Raw genomic sequence first — 21,019 nt, 5'->3', positions numbered from 1 at the left:
ACCTGGCCATTCATTTCATTTATTTCTTTCCTACCCAATGAGCAATTTCATTGCTTCCCCAGGATTATTTCTTTCCTACCCAGTAATTTCTTATTGTTGCCTAGCTATTTCATTTCATAGTTGTAAATATCTTCCTGGGACTTGATTATGTAATACATGTGATGCCTTGTAAAATGTCTTTACCTTGCTTATCCCTTTGCACCCTTATCATATTATGGTCTCAAATTGAAAGTTATGTAGAAATGGGGCCCACACCCTCTACTAGCAAGCATAACAAATATCATACTCATTTGACAATTAAAGCCATGTTATTTCATATAATTAATTAAATATGTATTGCCCTAGCAAGAATGAAATAAAAGAATGAAACCATTACCAGGCAAACATGAAATGAAATAGCTAGGCAGCAATAAGAAATTGCTGGGTAGGAAAGAAATAACCCTGGGGAGGCAATGAAATGAAAGGCTAGGCAACAAAGAAACAGGAAAGAAATGGGACTGAGGGGCAATGAAATAAATGGCCAGGTAAAAAAGAAATAGTTATGAAAAAGTATAGGGAAGGAATAAAATAGATATGAAACAACTATGGGAGGGAATGAAACACATTTCATAATGCTTGCCCTACATTTCTCATTTCATAAAAAACCTAGGCAGTGTCCAAAAAGTTGTGCAGGCACTTGCCCAGACTTTTTCATAAACAATGGTTGATACTAGTGGTGAAGCAGGATCCTTGTTGTGGGGGGGAACGGATAGCGCATGGAACAATGTCTCGATCTTGGCGTTTTCTGCAGGCCTCACAGGGTATATCCGCAAGCTGATAATTGCCTTTCGCAATCGTGGCATTCTGATTTGCAAGACGTTCGGCAGTTTTGGCTTGCCTTAAAGCGGCCATGGCGGTCTTGGGAGGACCGGCATCGGGGTCTAACTTGGGCCTTTGGATGAGACTGAGGCCGGCACTGGGTGTCATGCGGGAGAAATGGGGCTGGGACTTGGGTTTAACCGCCTTTGCTTCCCCACCAACCGGTTGAAGTGACTCTGACTTCGGCTTCAATGTTTCCTCATCACTGCTGCTGTTGATGAACTCCGCACTCACGACTCTGGTCTTCTTTGGCCTGGCTTCGATCGAGTCCCCTTTTCTTTTTTTGCTTTGGACTGGGGCAGCGGTGTCGTTAGGAGTCACCTCTGATTGTGGCTGGGCGCTGGACCCGGCCTCGGGTTTCCTTCGCCCAGACTTCGTCTTACTCTTGGACTTCGTTTCAGCCGCTGGCACAGGATCGGTTGATTTTGCCCGACGCGTTGGTTTTGTTGGGGCTGGGAGCGATGATGAAGCTGTCGGTACCAGCAATGGGGGAGTTGGGACTGTGACTGGGAGCAATGAATCGGTCGAAGATGGAGGTAAAGGGGGAGAGGGACCGGCATAACCTTCCATAAAGAAGGTAGGGGTGGTGGGTTGTGGGATCGAGAACATTTTGGTCCAATCAACCGATGGTCCCGCTCGGGCCATTTCCGTGTACGCCAAAATCCAAGGGTGGTTGAGCCACTGGGCCGCGTTATACCACATATTCTTGTCGATGAGCAAACATACAAATCGTTCCTGTAGGAGAAAGAGATCCAATTTCAGTCAACAAATCATTGTTAGTCACTCACAGCTTTCCCGTATGCATCCTCTTCTACCGTCCGTTGGTGGGCCAGAAGACCTTCCCTGTGACGGTTGTAAAAGTTCAAAAGCGTGGAGGTGGCCACCCTAACATCCTCCAAGAACCCGGGAGTGAGGGTATGGGCCTGTTGAGCGGCTTGAGCAAGTTCAGCAGTGGACATGGTAAGTGGGAATGGGACGATCGAGGGTGGTGAATGTGCGCGTCGGAATGGGACAATGGTGACTGCCAGTATATGGTGAATTTGATGGCTCGGATAAAATGTGGTGCGAAACACCTCTGGATCAGACCAGACTTGTTATTGGTAGCCGGGATCGGCTTATTCCATGTCCATGGCCATCAAGAAATATGCTTTCCACGATTTGCCCCAACATTCATCCCCGGGGCCGGTCAAACAGATGGAGAGATATTGGAGACTTTGTGGGCTGTTCTCAACGAGGTCGGTCGCACCACCCGGACAATGACTTTGGCCCATAGATCGGAGGTGTTGGATGCTCACATGCTGGATAATAACTGGAAAAAAATGATCAATATGGGTATCTATTTTCAACTGCTTTTACATTGCTTCTAAGCTAATAAACGTCAAGTGAGTAGCCTTTGCAAGAAGTGGAAGCAAGCAAAACTCGGGCTCTCTGAGAGCTTCCAGGCTCTTGAAGAATTAAGTGCCTCAGCAAGTAAGGAACAGATTCAAGAATGGGAGCAACAGATCAAAACGGCAAATTTGAATCGGGCAAAGGACCTTTCCGCCATGGACATCTATTACGTCAAGGTCAAGGAAGGTAAGGACCAAGTTTTCCATCACAAAGGCCAGCTGTAAAATCATTCAATCAGCCGAGACCGAAAAGGGCATTCGGCTAAAACTTATGACTAAAGAACAGGCAGGCAAGGTCAAGCCGGGGTTAACTGGATGGGTAAACACCGGTATCAAAATTCAGGAAGCCCAGTGAGTAAAGTCACATATTGCTAGATTCAAACATTGAACAATCCAGAGCCGAATTGGCTGCCTTTGTGAAGGCTCAAGGCAGTCGTCCAAGTGCCGATCAGAAGCTGGAGATAATGAAACGTCGAGAGAAGCTGTCCAAGCGACTTGAAGAGTTTTCCGAGGCCGGTCAAGGCCATTTTCCCAACTTGGAAATTAATGAAGGAACTATTCATGATCCACCGCTCTCGGAGGATATTGTGGATGACGATGACTGGAGCGATTGTGATGAAGAGGAAACCCCAGCACCGAGCATACCCAGTTTGCCTGATCAGGGATATGGATCGGCCGAACATCAACAAATCCTCTTACCATCCTCATTTCAAGCAGCCCTCCTCCCTACATCACTGGGAGAAGCCCGGTGCGTAGAGATAGAATTGAGAGTGGCCCAGGCAAATAACGCTCTGAAGCGTTTACGGGAAGCCATCGGTTACAAGTCATTCCTTTATCGGAAGAGAATTCGAGCCGAGAAATCGAAAAAAGGTGTAACTCGGGCTTACGATGATGCTGTACAAGGATCGGATCGCGATATGAAAAGTGCTCTCCGGGCATACAACCAAGCTTGATGGGCTCTTAATCAGCTCAATGCTCCTCAGGGCACTCGTGACCGATACAAGCCAATGTAGGCCTGGGTATTTCATAGTGAATTTTCCATAGATACCCAGCACATTTTCTGCAAAATTTCAAATGCAGCCCTGGATATTTCATTGTGATTTTTCAATAGATACCCTGGGCATTTCATTGTGATTTTTCAAATGTATCCCTGGATATTTCATTGCGATGTTTCAATAGATACCCTGGGCATTTCATTGCGATTTTTCAAATGTATCCCTGGGTATTTCATTGCGATTTTTCAAATGTATCCCTGGGTATTTCATTGTGATTTTTCAAATGTATCCCTGGATATTTCATTGCAAAATTTCAATGGATACCTGGCGCATTTCATTGGGATTTTTCAATAGATACCCTGGGTATTTCATTGTGATTTTTCAATAGATACCTGGTGCATTTCATTGCGATGTTTCAATAGATACCCTGGGCATTTCATTGCGATTTTTCAAATGTATCCCTGGGTATTTCATTGCGATTTTTCAAATGTATCCCTGGGTATTTCATTGCGATTTTTCAATAGATACCCTTGGTATTTCATGGCGATTTTTCAAATGTATCCCTGGGTATTTCATTGCGATTTTTCAAATGGAGCCCTGGGCATTTCATTGCAATTTTTCAAATGTATCCCTGGGTATTTCATTGTGATTTTTCAATAGATACCCTGGTATTTCATTGCAAATTTTCAAATGTAGCCCCGGGCATTTCATTGCGATTTTTCAAATGGAGCCCTGGGCATTTCATTGCAATTTTTCAACTGTATCCCACATGTCAGGGTCCATGCAATGGGCTTTCCTGGAGGGTGGTCACATGACCAATTACCAAAAATAGTCAAAAAAACGAAAGTTGTAGCCCTACACTGTAGCTTCCCGAATCTGTTTGAATTATGTTCTGAAGTGCTCCCATTGTGGAGATATGAGGTAAAGGAATTTCAAAAGTGTTGCGTTTCTTTTTTTTTTTTGTGTTTTTCTCTATGAAAACAAAACCAAATAACGTGATTTCAGTATATTCAGAAAGCTAAAAGAAAGGGCTACAATTATTGTATCGTGGGAAAAATGACCAAAAAAGGAAGGTGCATCCCGTACTACTTATAAGAATCAGATATAGACTACCAAGTTTACTGATAGACTACAAAAGAGTCGGACTTAGACTACACAGTTTACTGATACACTATAAAAGACTACAAAAGTCGAAATTAGACTACAAAGTTTACTAATACACTAAAAAAGACTACAAAAGTCGAACTTAGACTACAAAAGCGTGGACTTAGACTACATAGTTAGGGTTAGAGTCAAAAGGTTATCTTGACTACAAAGTTTGTAGTGTGCCCTTTTTCATTAAAAAAGTTTGTAGTGACCGCTTTTTGAGACTACAAAAGTTGTAGTGTTGCGCTTTTTCATTAGAAAAGTTTGTAGTGTCCGCTTTTTGAGACTACAAAAGTTTGTAGTGTGCACTTTTTTATTAGAAGAGTTTGTAGTGTCTGCTTTTTCATTTAAAAAAGTTTGTAGTTGACATGTAGTTTATGGTGTCCTTGGCCCTATCTATGTTATGGGGATGAGGTTGAAGGATTGCCATCATATTGCCAGTGCTGCAGCATTAGTATTTGACATCATGCACAAGTTGTCTTTCACATTAGGAAAGGCCATTCTATGTCTTTCATATTGATACCTACTGTCCTATCTCAAGACATAATTGTAAGCTCATATGGGGATATGGCTGAAGGATTGACATGACTTTACATATTGCTATTGCCACATCATCAGTTCCTCACATCATGCCCAAGTTGGCTTTCAAGCTAGAGAAGGCTATTCATGTTGATATCTACTCAATACATGGTCAACTTACAACATGACCTGTCTTCAAGACACCTCAAAGGATGAATCAGCCCATCATCCTACAGCCCTCAAAGACCTGTATCAAAGTTGACTATGTTTGGGACAGGCCAGTAGTTATCAATGTGAAAGCAGACAGCATGAAATGCAAACTTGGTCATGATGTCAAAAACTGGTCATGTCATGTCAATGAGCTTACAATTATGTCTTCAGATAGGACAGTAGGTATCAATATGAAAGACATGGAATGGCCTTTCCTAATGTGAAAGACAACTTGTGCATGATGTCAAATACTAATGCTGCAGCACTGGCAATATGATGGCAATCCTTCAACCTCATCCCCATAACATAGATAGGGCCAAGGACACCATAAACTACATGTCAACTACAAACTTTTTTAAATGAAAAAGCAGACACTACAAACTCTTCTAATAAAAAAGTGCACACTACAAACTTTTGTAGTCTCAAAAAGCGGACACTACAAACTTTTCTAATGAAAAAGCGCAACACTACAAACTTTTCTAATGAAAAAGCGCAACACTACAACTTTTGTAGTCTCAAAAAGCGGTCACTACAAACTTTTTTAATGAAAAAGGGCACACTACAAACTTTGTAGTCAAGATAACCTTTTGACTCTAACCCTAACTATGTAGTCTAAGTCCACGCTTTTGTAGTCTAAGTTCGACTTTTGTAGTCTTTTTTAGTGTATTAGTAAACTTTGTAGTCTAATTTCGACTTTTGTAGTCTTTTATAGTGTATCAGTAAACTGTGTAGTCTAAGTCCGACTCTTTTGTAGTCTATCAGTAAACTTAGTAGTCTATATCTGATTCTTATAAGTAGTACGGGATGCACCTTCCTTTTTTGGTCATTTTTCCCACGATACAATAATTGTAGCCCTTTCTTTTAGCTTTCTGAATATACTGAAATCACGTTATTTGGTTTTGTTTTCATAGAGAAAAACACAAAAAAAAAAAAGAAACGCAATGCTTTTGAAATTCCTTTACCTCATATCTCCACAATGGGAGCACTTCAGAACATAATTCAAACAGATTCGGGAAGCTACAGTGTAGGGCTACAACTTTCGTTTTTTGACCATTTTTGGTAATTGGTCATGTGACCACCATCCAGGGAAGCCCATTGCATGGACCCTGACATGTGGGATACATTTGAAAAATTGCAATGAAATGCCCAGGGCTCCATTTGAAAAATCGCAATGAAATGCCCAGGGCTCCATTTGAAAAATCGCAATGAAATGCCCAAGGCTACATTTGAAATTTTGCAATGAAATACCCAGGAATACATTTGAAAAATCGCAATGAAATACCAAGGGATACATTTGAAAAATCGCAATGAAATACCCAGGGATACATTTGAAAAATCACAATGAAATGCCCAGGGTATTTATTGAAAAATCGCAATGAAATGCACCAGGTATCCATTGAAATTTTGCAATGAAATATCCAGGGATACATTTGAAAAATCGCAATGAAATACCCAGGGATACATTTGAAAAATCGCAATGAAATGCCCAGAGTATTTATCGAAAAATCCCAATGAAATGCGCCAGGTATCCATTGAAATTTTGCAATGAAATATCCAGGGATACATTTGAAAAATCGCAATGAAATACCCAGGGATACATTTGAAAAATCGCAATGAAATACCCAGGGATACATTTGAAAAATCGCAATGAAATACCCAGGGTATTTATTGAAAAATCCCAATGAAATGCGCCAGGTATCCATTGAAATTTTGCAATGAAATATCCAGGGATACATTTGAAAAATCGCAATGAAATACCCAGGGATACATTTGAAAAATCGCAATGAAATGCCCAGGGTATTTATTGAAAAATCCCAATGAAATGCGCCAGGTATCCATTGAAATTTTGCAATGAAATACCCAGGGATACATTTGAAAAATCGCAATGAAATGCCCAGGGTATTTATTGAAAAATCGCAATGAAATGCACCAGGTATCCATTGACATTTTGCAATGAAATATCCAGGGATACATTTGAAAAATCACAATGAAATGCCCAGGGTATCTATTGAAAAATCACAATGAAATATCCAGGGCTGCATTTGAAATTTTGCAGAAAATGCACTGGGTATCTATGGAAAATTCACTATGAAATACCCAGGCCTACATTTGAAATGCCTTTCAAAAAATCCTAAGCATTATAGATATGGCCTCTAGGCTTAAGTCTAAGTTATAGAAATGACTCTCTAGGCTTAAGTCTAGGTTATAGATAAAAGTGGTAGCCACCAGTCAAAGATACAAGGGCACTAACTACGGTATACGATGGCAACGCCCGGGGTCAAAGAAATATTGCTCTGCCATGGTTCTGGAATATGGCTGTGGCTGATGATTCGTCGGGTTCAACATACATGGAACAAGGTCAGATCCAGTCACTTTTATTACTCTACATGAATTGAAACCAGACAAATCAAAGTATATCGGGTGAATTGGCTCAGAGCAAAAGCTCAATATGACCGGTGGTCAGAAGAGCATACCTTGATCCCAAACGAAATGAACTGGACCCGCCTCTATTTCATCAACAAAGCAAGGGAGTGGGCTGGGCTGAGGGACTTGGTGCCAGACAAGCTGGGACATGTATGCTTTGCCGAGGGGCAAATCAGTATGTGGAAAGAACTGGCCTTCCAGGCCACCAAAGAATTTATAAATGCCGGGGTCATGTGCGAGGCCATTGCATTACCTAATCCTAGTTGAATCAAACTATTCTTTCTCATTGTCCACCATGTATGCAAAAGAACACCTGTCATTTGACCCCCACCGAGCAGAGCAATGGGTTGACGAGGTGCTGAAGATACGGCCTCCAGCTTTTACCAGAGATTCTTCTGTAGTGGCTAATCTCCTCTGGAAGGACGAACAAGAGTTCCAGGAGGTACTCTGCTACTGGTCCTCTCGATTCAGAGCCATTTTGACATCAAAGCTCGAAAACCCCATTGACCCCGAGTTCGAGAATTGTTGGTTGGAGTACATGTCAGCCGAACAGGTGAGCTTTATTTTGCCGCGCCCGGCTAAACTCATTCCTTTGGTTAGGGTTTCATTATAGCGACTCTCGGCATGGCATGCGCCTATGGGCATAAAGTAAAACTTTGCCCCAGATTTTTTCTCTTTGAGCTCACCTTCCTGCCAGTTTATCGTCCCTCCCTTTTTAAAGTCCTGTCTCCAGGGTAACCCACTGCACCCTCAGGAAGCCTTCATGGATGACCGTATCCGGCCTGCATACGAGTTTGCGTGGTGGAATACTCGCATCACCTTTCCACCAGGGGGCGTCGACCAACTTCTGAAAAGGTCATACAATTGGTTCAGATGGATGGCAAAGGGTGGTTTGCCAATCAAGTACCCGGACACTGACACCTCCACGCTGACACCGGCTGAAGTTCAGCACATCAAGACCCAGGTGGAGAATGCTCGGGATCGTCTCCTTGAACGTATCAAGCGTGCTGAGGCCGAGGAAGAGTGGGTCACCAATGAGATTTCGGTTTGGGAGGAAATTGTACAGCAGTCTGCTCTTATTGACCTAATGAGGTATCACAAGAACCGGTTTTCAGCACATAGAAACCCAGGTGGAGAAAGCCCGGGATCGGGTTCGTCAAGCCCCCCGTCTCCTTGAACATATTGGTGCTGAGGCCGAGCAAGTTTGGGTCGGATTTCTAATTCATTATTTATTAGTTACCAGACAAATTGTATATCAAGTCTGCCATGGTCAACTACTGAGGCCTCTTCACCCCAAGCCTTTCCCCAACCTTTTTGTGCCAAAAGTGAGCTAAACAGGCCCGGTCACCCAGCACAGGACAAACACCATGTTGTAAAACATTGCCAGCCAAGGCAACAACCGTCCCAGGGTCATAAACAAGGCTAAACCCGAGCCCGGCTAAGTGACACCGGCCTCCTGTGTAGTTTCCGATGGTGAGCAACAAGTCAAAAGACTCCCTATACCCCTTTAGATCTCAGTGATCGATCGTCTCTCGGTTCAGGATGACTGAAAGACCAGTGAAGGGAGTGGCCCAAACGCGAAGAGCAATATTGATAGGATCGTCCAATGCCTCGGCATGATTGGCAAGCTTCTCGAAGGTGGCTAAACCAGACTCAAAAAGATCGGGTTGTATGACGGCATAGATTGCGCCAACAATTGCATTGGCCAATAGGACATTCTGGAGGTAGGTTGAATTGGCAGGCTCCTGAATATCAGCTGACACATGCAGTGGATCCTCGGGACCTTCATGTCCTTGAGAAAACCAGCTGGGTGATAAATTTACAATCCCAGTGACCCCTTCATTCTCGGGGTGGTGATCCCGCCAAGTCCCATTACTTCTCTTTTTGGGGCTCAAAGAACCTGTGTGATCCCAAATAAATGTCTAGTAAAGTGAGGAAAGTCTAAGGGTGTAATGAAGTGAAAGTAATTACCCGAAGCTGTTCTGAGAACATTTCAGGAAAGTACCAAAGTAAAATGTGACCCTGCCGGTCGGTTATATGGCATGGTTGATCGAGGTAGGGGATATCGGACCCGGCTGTTTTGTAGATCGGTGGGAATCGTGCCAAGAGTTTCTTCTCCAACTCCTCATTGCTTCCACTCTGTCTCGGTGACAAGTCCGCAGCATAGTCCCGGACGTCCCAAGTAGTCGTATCTGTCCAAAACTTAGTGAAGATCGGCCGGCTAGAAGTGAGACATACATGAAGATTTGAATGCTTCTTCAAGCATGTTAATTACCCTTTCAACAGATGCTTGGGCCTCCGGCTCCAACCATGGTGGTGGAGCAGGACGAGGAACGCTTGGGCTATGTAAAGACCGCAACCGGCCTCTGAAGTATCAAGCTAGATCCCTTGTATATTGAAAGAAATCGGGGGCAGTCATGAACAAAAAAAAGGATTTTTGACACTTTTAACTGGCAAAACATGAGGCTCGGGCATGGATTTATTTATTACGTAGAACAGGGACGTCTGTCAACATGTCAGGGTCATAACTGCCATTAGGATAGGATCGTGGTCTTTCCTGTCTGGTTGCACCCGGCCTTTCAGATCAGTTCTGCTCATCCGGGCTTTCAAACAAGACGACATGAATTTTTTTTTTAAGTAAAAAGATACAGGTGGTAATGGTATGACATATTAAGAGACCCATGTTACGCCACATGCCCTTTCATAATAGGTGAAATGGGGGTTTGGATAGAGTAAAAAGGACGTACGGTAAGGTAACCCTCTCGCCGTCGTCATCGATGATGGTCAAGAGTATCGTCCCCTAATCACCATGTTAGTGGGAAAAAGGAAGTACAAAGGGGATTGCTCACGTCTGGCAACCTGCCGGTGGAGTCTACGGTTGCAAACATGAGGCCACCGCTACACATATTATACCAGACTCGGGTTCCTTTCTGACGAATCATCAGCTGGTTACGACCAATGGAGATGTACAGAACCTACGGGGTAGGGGTTGGGTGGAGGGATACCCAACAGACTCCAGATTGTCATGGGGGTGAAGTTATTCATGTCGCAGATGAGGGGGGTGAAGATGGGTCCTTGAAATGTGAGAGGGTTTTTAAAGGGGGAAACACGGATGTTTTCAGGTTAAATTACAACCCTCGATGCAACCCTATATCAGAAGCATAAATGATGGCAGCACAGGCCTCGAGGCCAAATTGCAAAAAAGAGTTGAAAGAGTCATAAACATAAGCATGGCCGGGGATTGAACCCGGAAGCTGGGGATTGAACCCGGAAGCCAACTACCATTAGACCATGCTGGCTTCCAAAGATTGTTGGTAAATCTGGGATAAGGGGTGAATTCTTGATTTCGTACTCCAATTGGTCTCATGTCCGGGCCCAGCTTGAACTGTAGTTTAAATGCCGAACAAGTCAGTGCTGAGTTTATAGGACCGGGTTCAATCGCACCCGAACAAGTATTCGACATGGTCGTCAGCTAAGTTACATTTTTTTGCCGGACTTGGCCAGGCACCGGGTTGTCTTATACACCGGGTTCACCCCCTGAACAAGTCACTGCACAGAATTTGTCCTTTTAACTGCTGCTATTAGAGTGACATGGTCGGCAGGTAAAAGATACTGACCGACATTGTCTTCAACGTTGGCTTGGCCTAGTAGTTAAGCTGGGAGGTGTACATAGTATATGTATGTATGCCCTGGGTTCAAATCCCGACGCAAAGCACATGCTGAGTCAAACCGTTACTGCAATCTTTACATCACAGAGGCCGATTGTGTTCAAACATTGGAGCATTGGATTCTTGCTATGGGCAACGAGCCCCCGTATCCAGTTGAGTCACAATTTGGATATGACAAGTCATCACCACCAACATCACCCACTCAAACCCTGCGACAAGATGCTGTTGATATGATGGTGCTACAGGGTCAAGCTACAGGGCAGTTAGTAGGAATCACCCAGCTACACTGAGAGCCCCGACAATACAAACAGGCCATAGTTGATGGGGCCTGCTGATGGGCCGATGAGGGCCAATAACCCTGTGTTGATGAATTGGCTGATGTGATCCCAGTATCAAGGTGAAGAAGGGTCGGCCAGCTACATAGATTTATCATAAACCGATCATTAGGAGGAAGCTGTGCTGGGAAGTCAAGTCCCTGTATTTGTGTATCGGCTGATAGCTAACCAATGCAAGGTCGGCTGACAGTTTTTTGGCTGATGAAAGATAGCTAAGCTATGCAAGGCCGGCTGACAGTTTTAAACATTGCTGGGTAGGTGATCGGCGGAGGGGGCAGCTAAGCCATGCAAGATTGGCTGACAGTTCTGAACATTGCTGGGTAGGTGATCGGCTGAGGGGGCAGCTAAGCCATGCAAGGTCGGCTGACAGTTTGAACAATGCTGGGTAGGTGATCGGCCGAGGGCCATCACTTCTGATTAGCAGCTAGGCTATGCAAGGTCAGCTGATATTTCGACCGTGGCCTGGGTTGGTGGTCGGCTGAGGGCCCTCAACTCTGGTTACCAGGGTCAGCTGGTCAGATGTAGATATCACAGAGTCGGCTGTGGACAAAAATGTATGAACATGGTCAGCCGAGGCTTCACTGAGGCCGGCTTCTCAGTTGGGCCTTTAAGTTAGCAGCCAAGCAGAGGCAGACCGGGCAGAACTTACCTCCATAGTTCAAATTTTCAACTTGATACATAGTAAATATAAAAAACAAGAGCTGCGATCGCTGCAAGTGACTTCTGGGATTCGAACCCAGGGCATACATACATGACGTACACCTCCCAGCGTAACCACTAAGCCAAGCCAACGTTGGAAGACAATGTCGGCCAGTATCTTTTACCTGCCTGCAATTTGAACCCGGGCGTCCAAGCTCGGCACTTGGTAAGTCACCGTTCTCGGCATACGACAACACATTGGTGAAGTACTTTGGCTGGTGCCGAGGCCAGGTGGAAAATAACCGAGCAGACAAGTGAATTAAATTGGCAAAAGTGCCCAGGCTGCGTCTCAGGTAATAGAGCCGATTTAATATTAAATTGGTGAAGTACTTTGGCTGGTGCCGAGGCTGGGTGAAAAATAACCGAGCAGACAAGTGAATTAAATTGGTAAAAGTGCCCGGGCTGCGTCTCAGGTAATAGAGCCAATTTAATAGTAAATTGTTGAAGTACTTTAGCTGGTGCCGAGGCCGGGTTGAAAATAACCGAGCAGACAAGTGAATTAAATTGGTAAAAGTGCCCGGGCTGCATCTCAGGTAATAGAGCCAATTTAATAGTAAATTGTTGAAGTACTTTAGCTGGTGCCGAGGCCGGGTGGAAAATAACCAAGCAGACAAGTGAATTAAATTGGTAAAAGTGCCCGGGCTGCATCTCAGGTAATAGAGCCAATTTAATAGTAAATTGTTGAAGTACTTTAGCTGGTGCCGAGGCCGGGTGGAAAATAACCGAGCAGACAAGTGAATTAAATTGGTAAAAGTGCCCGGGCTGCATCTCAGGTAATAGAGCCAATTTAATAGTAAATTGTTGAAGTACTTTAGCTGGTGCCGAGGCCGGGTGGAAAATAACCAAGCAGACAAGTGAATTAAATTGGTAAAAGTGCCCGGGCTGCATCTCAGGTAATAGAGCCAATTTAATAGTAAATTGTTGAAGTACTTTAGCTGGTGCCGAGGCCGGGTTGAAAATAACCAAGCAGACAAGTGAATTAAATTGGTAAAAGTGCCCGGGCTGCATCTCAGGTAATAGAGCCAATTTAATAGTAAATTGTTGAAGTACTTTAGCTGGTGCCGAGGCCGGGTGCAAAATAACCGAGCAGACAAGTGAATTAAATTGGTAGAAATGCCCGGGCTGCACATTGGATAATAGAACCAATTTGATATTCAATTGGTGAAGTCCTTCAGCTAATGCCATGTCCGGCTGCAAAGTTGCAAGTGAATGGATTCTCCCGCCATCCCACCATCCCACCATCCTATCATCCCGCCATCCCGCCATCCTACCATCCCACCATCCCGCCATCCCGCCATCCCGCCATCCCGCCATCCCGCCATCCCATCATCCTACCATCCTTCCATCCTTCCATCCTTCCATCCTGCCCTCCTGTCATCAGCATTATATCTTGACCATTACTGGGCCACTTCTCTCCAAAAACCCTGCTAATTATATCTTGATGTAGTCTATGACATACTCAAAACAAGAACATATAGTAGTGTAGTTGACATGCATCTCCCTCAATGTTCCCCATGGTATGTATACCTTTACTGTAGTCTCCCCAAAGCAGAAAGAATACAGTGTATATTATATATGCTTAATTTGTGGTAGCTCAGAATAGCCATTTGGGGTTCTGAGTATCTGTATTGCACAAAATGCCCAGAAGACATATAAATCCCATGGGAGTTCCAGAGGAATATGTTCAATTATTATTTGCAAGACATGAAGATATAAGGTTCTAATTGGAGCAACTTACCTGGTAAATGGTGCATGGAGAGGAGGGAGGAATACATTGTAAAATACTATACTCATGACTGGTGGGCAGAATGGGGGCGGGATTACACCTATTGGAGAAACTAGTGCCTGATTTAGTAATTGTCGGTCAACAATGATGGCATTGAGAGGGGGCACCAGGCGGATGGTGTGAAAGTTATAACTAACTTGTCTCTTTGGCGTTGGTGTATGAATGGCTCCGAGCTCGGGGAACAACTCTCATGAGTTGTGTTATCTTGTCTGCTTGGTAATATTACACCCAGACTGAAATGATACAGATGCAACCCAGGCATGTTCAGTGATATACTTCACTTGTAGGCTCGGTAGTGGTCCACTTGAACAAGGCATGGTTGCAGTACTTCAGGGCATTTTTACCAATTGAATCCACTCAGTTGTGGCTTTGCAGCCGGGCACGGGGGTGGCTGAAGGACTTTAATATTTAATTACTAGCATTACCCGGGGTGAGGCCTGGGCATTTTTGCTAATCTGGTTCACTTGTCTGCTTGGTGATTATGCATCTGGACATGGCAGCAGCTGAGATACTTGGACAGTTTAATATGAAATCGGTTCTGTCATCCAAGATGCAGCCCGGGCATTTTTACCGATTTAATGCACTTGTCTGCTCCATGATTTTGCACCTGGACCAACTAAGGTAATTCAACAATTTAATATGAAATTACCAGCATCACCTGACATGCAGCCCAAGTGTTTTTACCAATTTGGTTTATTTGTCTGCTCTGTGATCTCGCATCTGGACATGGCACCAGTTAAAGTACTTCACCAATTTAATATTAAATCGGCTCTATTACCCGAGACGCCAGCCCAGGCATTGTTACCGATTTAATTCACTTGTCTGCGTGGTTATTTTCCACCCGGCCTCAGCACCAGCCAATGTACTTCACCAATTTAATATTAAATTGGCTCTATTATCCAAGACGTAGCCCGGACACTTTTGCTGATTTAATTCACTTGTCTGCTCGGTTGTTTTCCACCCAGCCAAAGTACTTATCAATTTAATTCACTTGCCTGCTCGGTTATTTTTCACCCGGCCTTGGCACCAGCCAAAGTACTTCAACAATTTAATATTAAATCGGCTCTATTACCCGAGACGCCAGCCCAGGCACTTTTACCGATTTAATTCACTTGTCTGCTCGGTTATTTTTCACCCGGCCTCGGCACCAGCCAAAGTACTTCACCAATTTAATATCAAATCAGCTCTATTATCCAAGATGCAGCCCAGGCACTTTTACCGATTTAATTCATTTGTCTGCTCGGTTATTTTCCACCCAGCCTTGGCACCAGCCAAAGTACTTCACCAATTTAATATCAAATCAGCTCTATTATCCAAGATGCAGCCCAGGCACTTTTACTGATTTAATTCACTTGTCTGCTCGGTTATTTTTCAACCGGCCTCGGCACCAGCCAAAGTACTTCACCAATTTAATATTAAATCGGCTCTATTATCCGAGACTCAGCCCGGGCACTTTTGCCGATTTAATTCACTTATCTGCTCGGTTATTTTCCACTCGGCCTTGGCACCAGCCAAAGTACTTCACCAATTTAATATTAAATCAGCTCTATTATCCAAGATGCAGCCCAGGCACTTTTACTGATTTAATTCACTTGTCTGCTCGGTTATTTTCCACCCGGCCTCGGCACCAGCCAAAGTACTTCACCAATTTAATATCAAATCGGCTCTATTATCCAAGACGCAGCCCGGGCACTTTTACCGATTTAATTCACTTGTCTGCTCGGTTATTTTTCACCCGGCCTCGGCACCAGCCAAAGTACTTCACCAATTTAATATCAAATCAGCTCTATTATCCGAGATGCAGCCCAGGCACTTTTACCGATTTAATTCACTTGTCTGCTCGGTTATTTTTCACCCGGCCTTGGCACCAGCCAAAGTACTTCACCAATTTAATATTAAATCGGCTCTATTACCCAAGATGCATCCCAGGCACTTTTACTGATTTAATTCACTTGTCTGCTCGGTTATTTTTCACCTGGCCTCGGCACCAGCCAAAGTACTTCACCAATTTAATATTAAATCGGCTCTATTACCCAAGACGTAGCCTGGGCACTTTTACTGATTTAATTCACTTGTCTGCTCAGTTATTTTTCACCTGGCCTTGGCACCAGCCAAAGTACTTCAACAATTTAATAGTAAATCGGCTCTATTATCCGAGACTCAGCCCGGGCACTTTTGCCGATTTAATTCACTTATCTGCTCGGTTATTTTCCACTCGGCCTTGGCACCAGCCAAAGTACTTCACCAATTTAATATTGGATCGGCTCTATTATCCGAGACATAACCTGGGCACTTTTACTGATTTAATTCACTTGTCTGCTCGGTTATTTTCCACCCAGCCTCGGCACAAGCCAAAGTACTTCAACAATTTAATATTAAACATGTTCTATTATGCGAGATGCAGCCTGGGCAATGTTATTGATTTAATTCACTTGTCTGCTCGGTTGTTTTCCCAGCCCTTTGAAAGTACTTCAACAATTTAATATCACCCGATGTGCAGCCCAGGCATTTTTACCAATTTCATTCACTTGTCTGCTCAATTATTTTGCATCCGGACATGGCACTAGCCAACGTACTTCAACAGTTTGGGATTTAAATGCCTGCATCACCCGATGTGCACCTTTACTGATGTAATTCATGTCTGCTTGGTGTAATTTCACCTGGACATGGTGCCAGCTCACACATCCTTTCCCTGAAAAATGCACTGGCCCAGACACACTGATTTAATATGGAATCGGCTCAATCACTCAAGGTGAAACCTGGGTATTTGTACTATTTCCCACTTGTCGGCTCCATTATTTTGCATCTGAACATGTTTGATTGGCTGTTTCCATGCATTTATACAGATTCAATGACCTTGTCTGCTCAGTAACTTTGCACCAGAATACAGGACCAGCTAATGTACTCACTGGCCTGATGCAAACATAAAACCAGAGGGTGATTTTGAATGCAGGACATGGCAAAGAACACTGGGGGGTTGGTACAACATATGAACAAGTAAACTTAGTTAGGCCATGTGTTAGCCAGGCTGGCTATCATCACGGGACAGATGGCAACATAAATTGTTTAATTGGAGACAAGCCAAAGAATGGTAGGGAGTGTGGTGCCGACTGGGCCAGGCCATATCCAGGCTGGAGATGGCAACAGATGGGGGCTGGCCTCATCTCTGCTCGGGGCTCACAATGACATTCATGACCTCGGGTATGTAAACTGACTTTGCCAAGCCAGGGTGCGGCAAGTGGGCTGATCCATATTGTGAGGAATCAAAAGCTGTTCAGCTGACCCACAATCCAAGGCAATTTCAGCAGGGTCAATTCATCATTAGGCTGGTCGGCCGGCACACAGAACCACTCCTCAAGAAGATATGGGTGGCCAAGCCAGCTTTGATGGGGTCAACATATACATCGGCTCATCAGCAGGCACCATCAACCATGGCCTGTTTGTATGGTCAGGGGGCTCAGTGTTGTTGGGGTAAGGTCACTAATACTTGTGCAAGCTAAGTCTGAGAGTGATGGAGATGGGGTTGATGATGATGATGAGGTCTCTCTCGAGGAGCAGATCTGGAGGACTATAGCAGCTGGTGCACCATTGACTGTGAGAGACGTAGAATGGTAGAAAGGGGTGTAGTCTGTTTAAATATTTGTGTTTCAAATCAAAGCTCTTGTGAATACTTTTCCGATTTTAACTCCTCTCATCCTCATTACAATCAGCTCAAACTTCAAACATGGCCGAGAACTCAGGTATTGATATTCATGCCAGCAACTCTTCAACAAACTTACAGAGATGTTGCAGTCTTTGAGAAGGATGTTACAACAGGGAAATATTGATGCATCTTGTGTACTGCATATCACAGAATATCAGAGAAGTGGATTGGCGCGAAATCACAGAATGGTCACCTCACAGCTCAACATCATCAGAAGGCTGTGGATGCTAATGACCTCAACTTATCCAATGCTGTGGCTGTTGAAACACGTAATAGCGACACAGTGGCAGCTTTGGCAATGCATTATGCAACTTTACCTTCGCTAGACTTGCTGACACCACATCCATTGGAAAACAACCAAGGGAACGAAGATGTGTATCACAAGCTGCTGAGCACCCTCACTGATGATGCTAGTGTGGAATTCTCAGCAGGCACGTATGATGTCCCCAACGTAGGGTTGCTGAAACTTCAGCAGCAGTTGACGGAGTTTGGTCTATGGGATGAAGAGCTTCTAGCTCGAGAATTAGGGTTTGGGGTCACTGAAAAGCCACCCAAACTCATTCGTTCAGATGAGGACGAGACTTTGACCAATGTCATGCAGGAAATGAGTACGTCATTCCAACAGTTATGTCTTTAAGATTTTTTTGATTGATACACCACATGGAGATGTCAATGGAGAATTCAGTGCTGAAAAGCTTCTTGGGATGGATGACAACACCTCTTCTGCAGATGTGGAAGACCCAGAACCAACCAGCAAGTGGTTCCCATATCCAACTAAGATGGTACACTTGAAATTTTTATCCTGTCAGTTTCCTTTGTGACATTTTTACCAGATGTTTATTCTCGATACAATCGACAACTTACCTTGCTTAAGAATCTCAGACTCTTTAATGAAAATAATTCTATGGGGTATGAAGGAGTGTGGGGCTAGCAATGTCCTGTCCTTCAGTCTCCTTCGCAAATCACAGGAGAAACTGAGGAAGCATACTTCCGTCGCCACGAAGATGTACAAATCTATTCTTGGCAATATCTTCTGGATGAACAGTCCTGTCGACATTATTGCAAAGGATTTTTCAAACCCACTGGTGCGGCCACACTTACATCTTTATCCTGAGGAGCCACCTGATGGCAAGATAACCAAGGTCTGGCATTGTGAGAAGTGGCATAAAGGCATTCCCCCAGAATATCTCACACCAATGTATGATGCAGGATCAAAGCATTTTTACGTTGATGAATTTTGCAGAACACAGGACAGTGACCTTGTTGTTCCCAAACGATGGGTTATGCGGGAGGGCAGCCTCTCTGCCGATGTCTTTCACACCAGATTCGAGAACATTTGTATCTAATTTTTCTGATATTGGGTCACCAACTAATCTTTAATTTACCCTAGGATAAATTGGTTATCATCGACTCACATGTTGAGAAGATCCAAGCAAGTGACTTGATTGACAACCTCCCTGATCTTGTCAACCTTGCCCTCAACCTATCATGCGAACAAGAACAACACATGCAGTTGATGCCAAACCCTCTCTGAGAACTTGCTAGAGGAGATCCACTCTATACCATTTTGATTGACAAGTGGCACAACGATGTGTCTGGGAACATATCCAAATCCTACAACCTCCACTATAACACCTACATTGCAGTTCGTAACCCCCCTCGCAAACTCTTGCAGCAGGAGTTCAATGTCCACTTTGTGTGCTCATCACCGAATGCGGAACCATCAGAGCAAGCAGCTGCAGTAAAGGAGGCAAACAAGTCAGTATTTAATTATTCACTGGAGTAAACATGGTTAATATAAGATATCCATTGCAGAGCAACTCACCTTAACCCAGTTCAAACATATGATGCAATGACTAGGAGCACCTGTCGTTTTCAAGTTCTACACCACACTGGCCCCTCTGATAATCCTATGCAATCTGAAGAATGTGTACACATTGGAGCAAAGGGTAATTTTAACTGCCGGATCTGTCATGTGGGGGGTACAACAGCACAAAAGGAGAGTAATGATGGATACCATGCTTTGTTTTACTATGTCTTTCTTTGTTCATGTCATCAAGCAAGAATATGACCCAATCTTTTCAGCCTGGAACACCCCGAACAGCAAGGGAATCTGCTATCACACTTGACGAACAACTTCGGCTTGCAAGCCTTGGTGTTGCCACTCGCGTGAGTGAACATCAGACTTCAACAGGCATTAAGGATAAATTGGCACAACACACCATTGAACACTTGTTAAAGTGGGCACAAGAACTTCGGAATGAGTTCCCGAACAAAACAAGGGAGGAGATTTCTAATCGGCTGATGATGTGGGTGGGAGAGCGGAAAGGAGAGCTCTTGAACCCATCAATCTCGACACCTGGTATTGTGATTACCTTTGCTTTGCAGTCTACATAGCCTTACCCTTGCTCGACCCAGGATATGACCCTCATCTGGATACACCAATAGAACTCTTGCACACCATTTTATTGGGCATCATCAAATATGTCTGGTATTCAACTCACTCAACATGGAAAGATAACCAGAAACTTCTCTTTTCCCTTAGATTGCAGGCTACAAACATCTCAGGTTTGACTATTCCACCAATTCGGGCCAGTCACATCATGGACTATGCAAATTCCTTGATTGGACGCCAGTTCAAAACTGTTGTTCAAACTCTGGTGTTTCATGTGCATGACCTTGTTTCTCTGCTTCAGTACGACCTGATCAAGGCAGTTGGGGAACTGACTGCACTTCTTTGGGTGGTTCAATTGGGGACATCAAGCAGTATGGGGTATGTGATCAGACATTATTGTTAAAGCTCAAGTTTTCATTATCACTCCAGGAGGACCTTGATATTTGTGTGGCCAACATTCTGGATCTCTTTGTGCTGAATGTCTCTTCAAAAATTACAACGAAAATCAAATTCCATCTTCTGGCTCATGCAAGAGCGCATGTGATTCGCTTTGGACCTCTCATTGGATCATCTACTGAAATTATGGAGTGCTTCAACTCCATTTTCCGAGCATGCTCTATCCTCTCAAACCATCAAGCTCCAAGCCGTGACATTGCAATTCAGCTAGCAGGTTTAGAGAGTGCAAAACAATGGCTGACAGGTGGATGGTGGCAACATGGAAATGGGACATGGGTACGTGCAAGCGGACAGGTGCAGGCTTACCTCTTAAGCCATTTGATCATCAAGAATCACTTGGGTTGGGCAGACCATCACCCCATCACTCCTGGTATGAGCACTCTGTTCCGTTTTTACCTGCATTCATCTCTCTGATGTAAAATTTGAGGTGCCACCAA

The 21,019-nt window shown here is 44.1% G+C and overlaps 5 protein-coding genes across 5 annotated transcripts; 3 read left to right on the top strand and 2 right to left on the bottom strand.

Moving 5' to 3' along the window:
• Positions 1 to 629: 629 nt before the first annotated feature.
• Positions 630 to 1,817, bottom strand: LACBIDRAFT_334081 (uncharacterized protein; the record flags this gene model as incomplete). Its single annotated transcript, XM_001888751.1, has 3 exons — positions 630 to 784; positions 858 to 1,593; positions 1,647 to 1,817. The coding sequence occupies 3 exons, from the start codon at positions 1,815 to 1,817 to the stop codon at positions 630 to 632; spliced, it is 1,062 nt and encodes a 353-aa protein (XP_001888786.1).
• A 5,611-nt stretch (positions 1,818 to 7,428) lies between these two features.
• LACBIDRAFT_313301 (uncharacterized protein) lies at positions 7,429 to 7,807 on the top strand (the record flags this gene model as incomplete). The annotated part of the gene is made up of 2 exons (XM_001888797.1): positions 7,429 to 7,474; positions 7,530 to 7,807. The coding sequence occupies 2 exons, from the start codon at positions 7,429 to 7,431 to the stop codon at positions 7,805 to 7,807; spliced, it is 324 nt and encodes a 107-aa protein (XP_001888832.1).
• A 28-nt stretch (positions 7,808 to 7,835) lies between these two features.
• LACBIDRAFT_334079 (uncharacterized protein) lies at positions 7,836 to 9,090 on the top strand (the record flags this gene model as incomplete). The annotated part of the gene is made up of 5 exons (XM_001888796.1): positions 7,836 to 8,093; positions 8,141 to 8,188; positions 8,238 to 8,691; positions 8,801 to 8,865; positions 9,052 to 9,090. 5 exons carry the CDS (start codon positions 7,836 to 7,838, stop codon positions 9,088 to 9,090), a joined length of 864 nt encoding a protein of 287 aa, XP_001888831.1.
• A 1,120-nt stretch (positions 9,091 to 10,210) lies between these two features.
• Positions 10,211 to 10,585, bottom strand: LACBIDRAFT_313298 (uncharacterized protein; the record flags this gene model as incomplete). The annotated part of the gene is made up of 4 exons (XM_001888750.1): positions 10,211 to 10,238; positions 10,288 to 10,340; positions 10,390 to 10,470; positions 10,520 to 10,585. The coding sequence occupies 4 exons, from the start codon at positions 10,583 to 10,585 to the stop codon at positions 10,211 to 10,213; spliced, it is 228 nt and encodes a 75-aa protein (XP_001888785.1).
• A 6,531-nt stretch (positions 10,586 to 17,116) lies between these two features.
• LACBIDRAFT_334078 (uncharacterized protein) lies at positions 17,117 to 20,996 on the top strand (the record flags this gene model as incomplete). The annotated part of the gene is made up of 13 exons (XM_001888795.1): positions 17,117 to 17,229; positions 17,374 to 17,499; positions 17,882 to 18,339; positions 18,398 to 18,513; positions 18,565 to 19,011; positions 19,122 to 19,243; positions 19,277 to 19,489; positions 19,547 to 19,680; positions 19,836 to 19,900; positions 19,973 to 20,093; positions 20,129 to 20,299; positions 20,428 to 20,504; positions 20,532 to 20,996. The coding sequence occupies 13 exons, from the start codon at positions 17,117 to 17,119 to the stop codon at positions 20,994 to 20,996; spliced, it is 2,628 nt and encodes an 875-aa protein (XP_001888830.1).
• Positions 20,997 to 21,019: the final 23 nt, after the last annotated feature.

The sequence above is a fragment of the Laccaria bicolor genome, genomic scaffold (genome assembly GCF_000143565.1).
Source record: "Laccaria bicolor S238N-H82 LACBIscaffold_58 genomic scaffold, whole genome shotgun sequence".
Taxonomy (NCBI): domain Eukaryota; kingdom Fungi; phylum Basidiomycota; class Agaricomycetes; order Agaricales; family Hydnangiaceae; genus Laccaria; species Laccaria bicolor.
The sequence above is the reverse complement of the archived record's forward strand: the minus strand, read 5'-3'. Positions and strand labels throughout refer to the sequence as shown.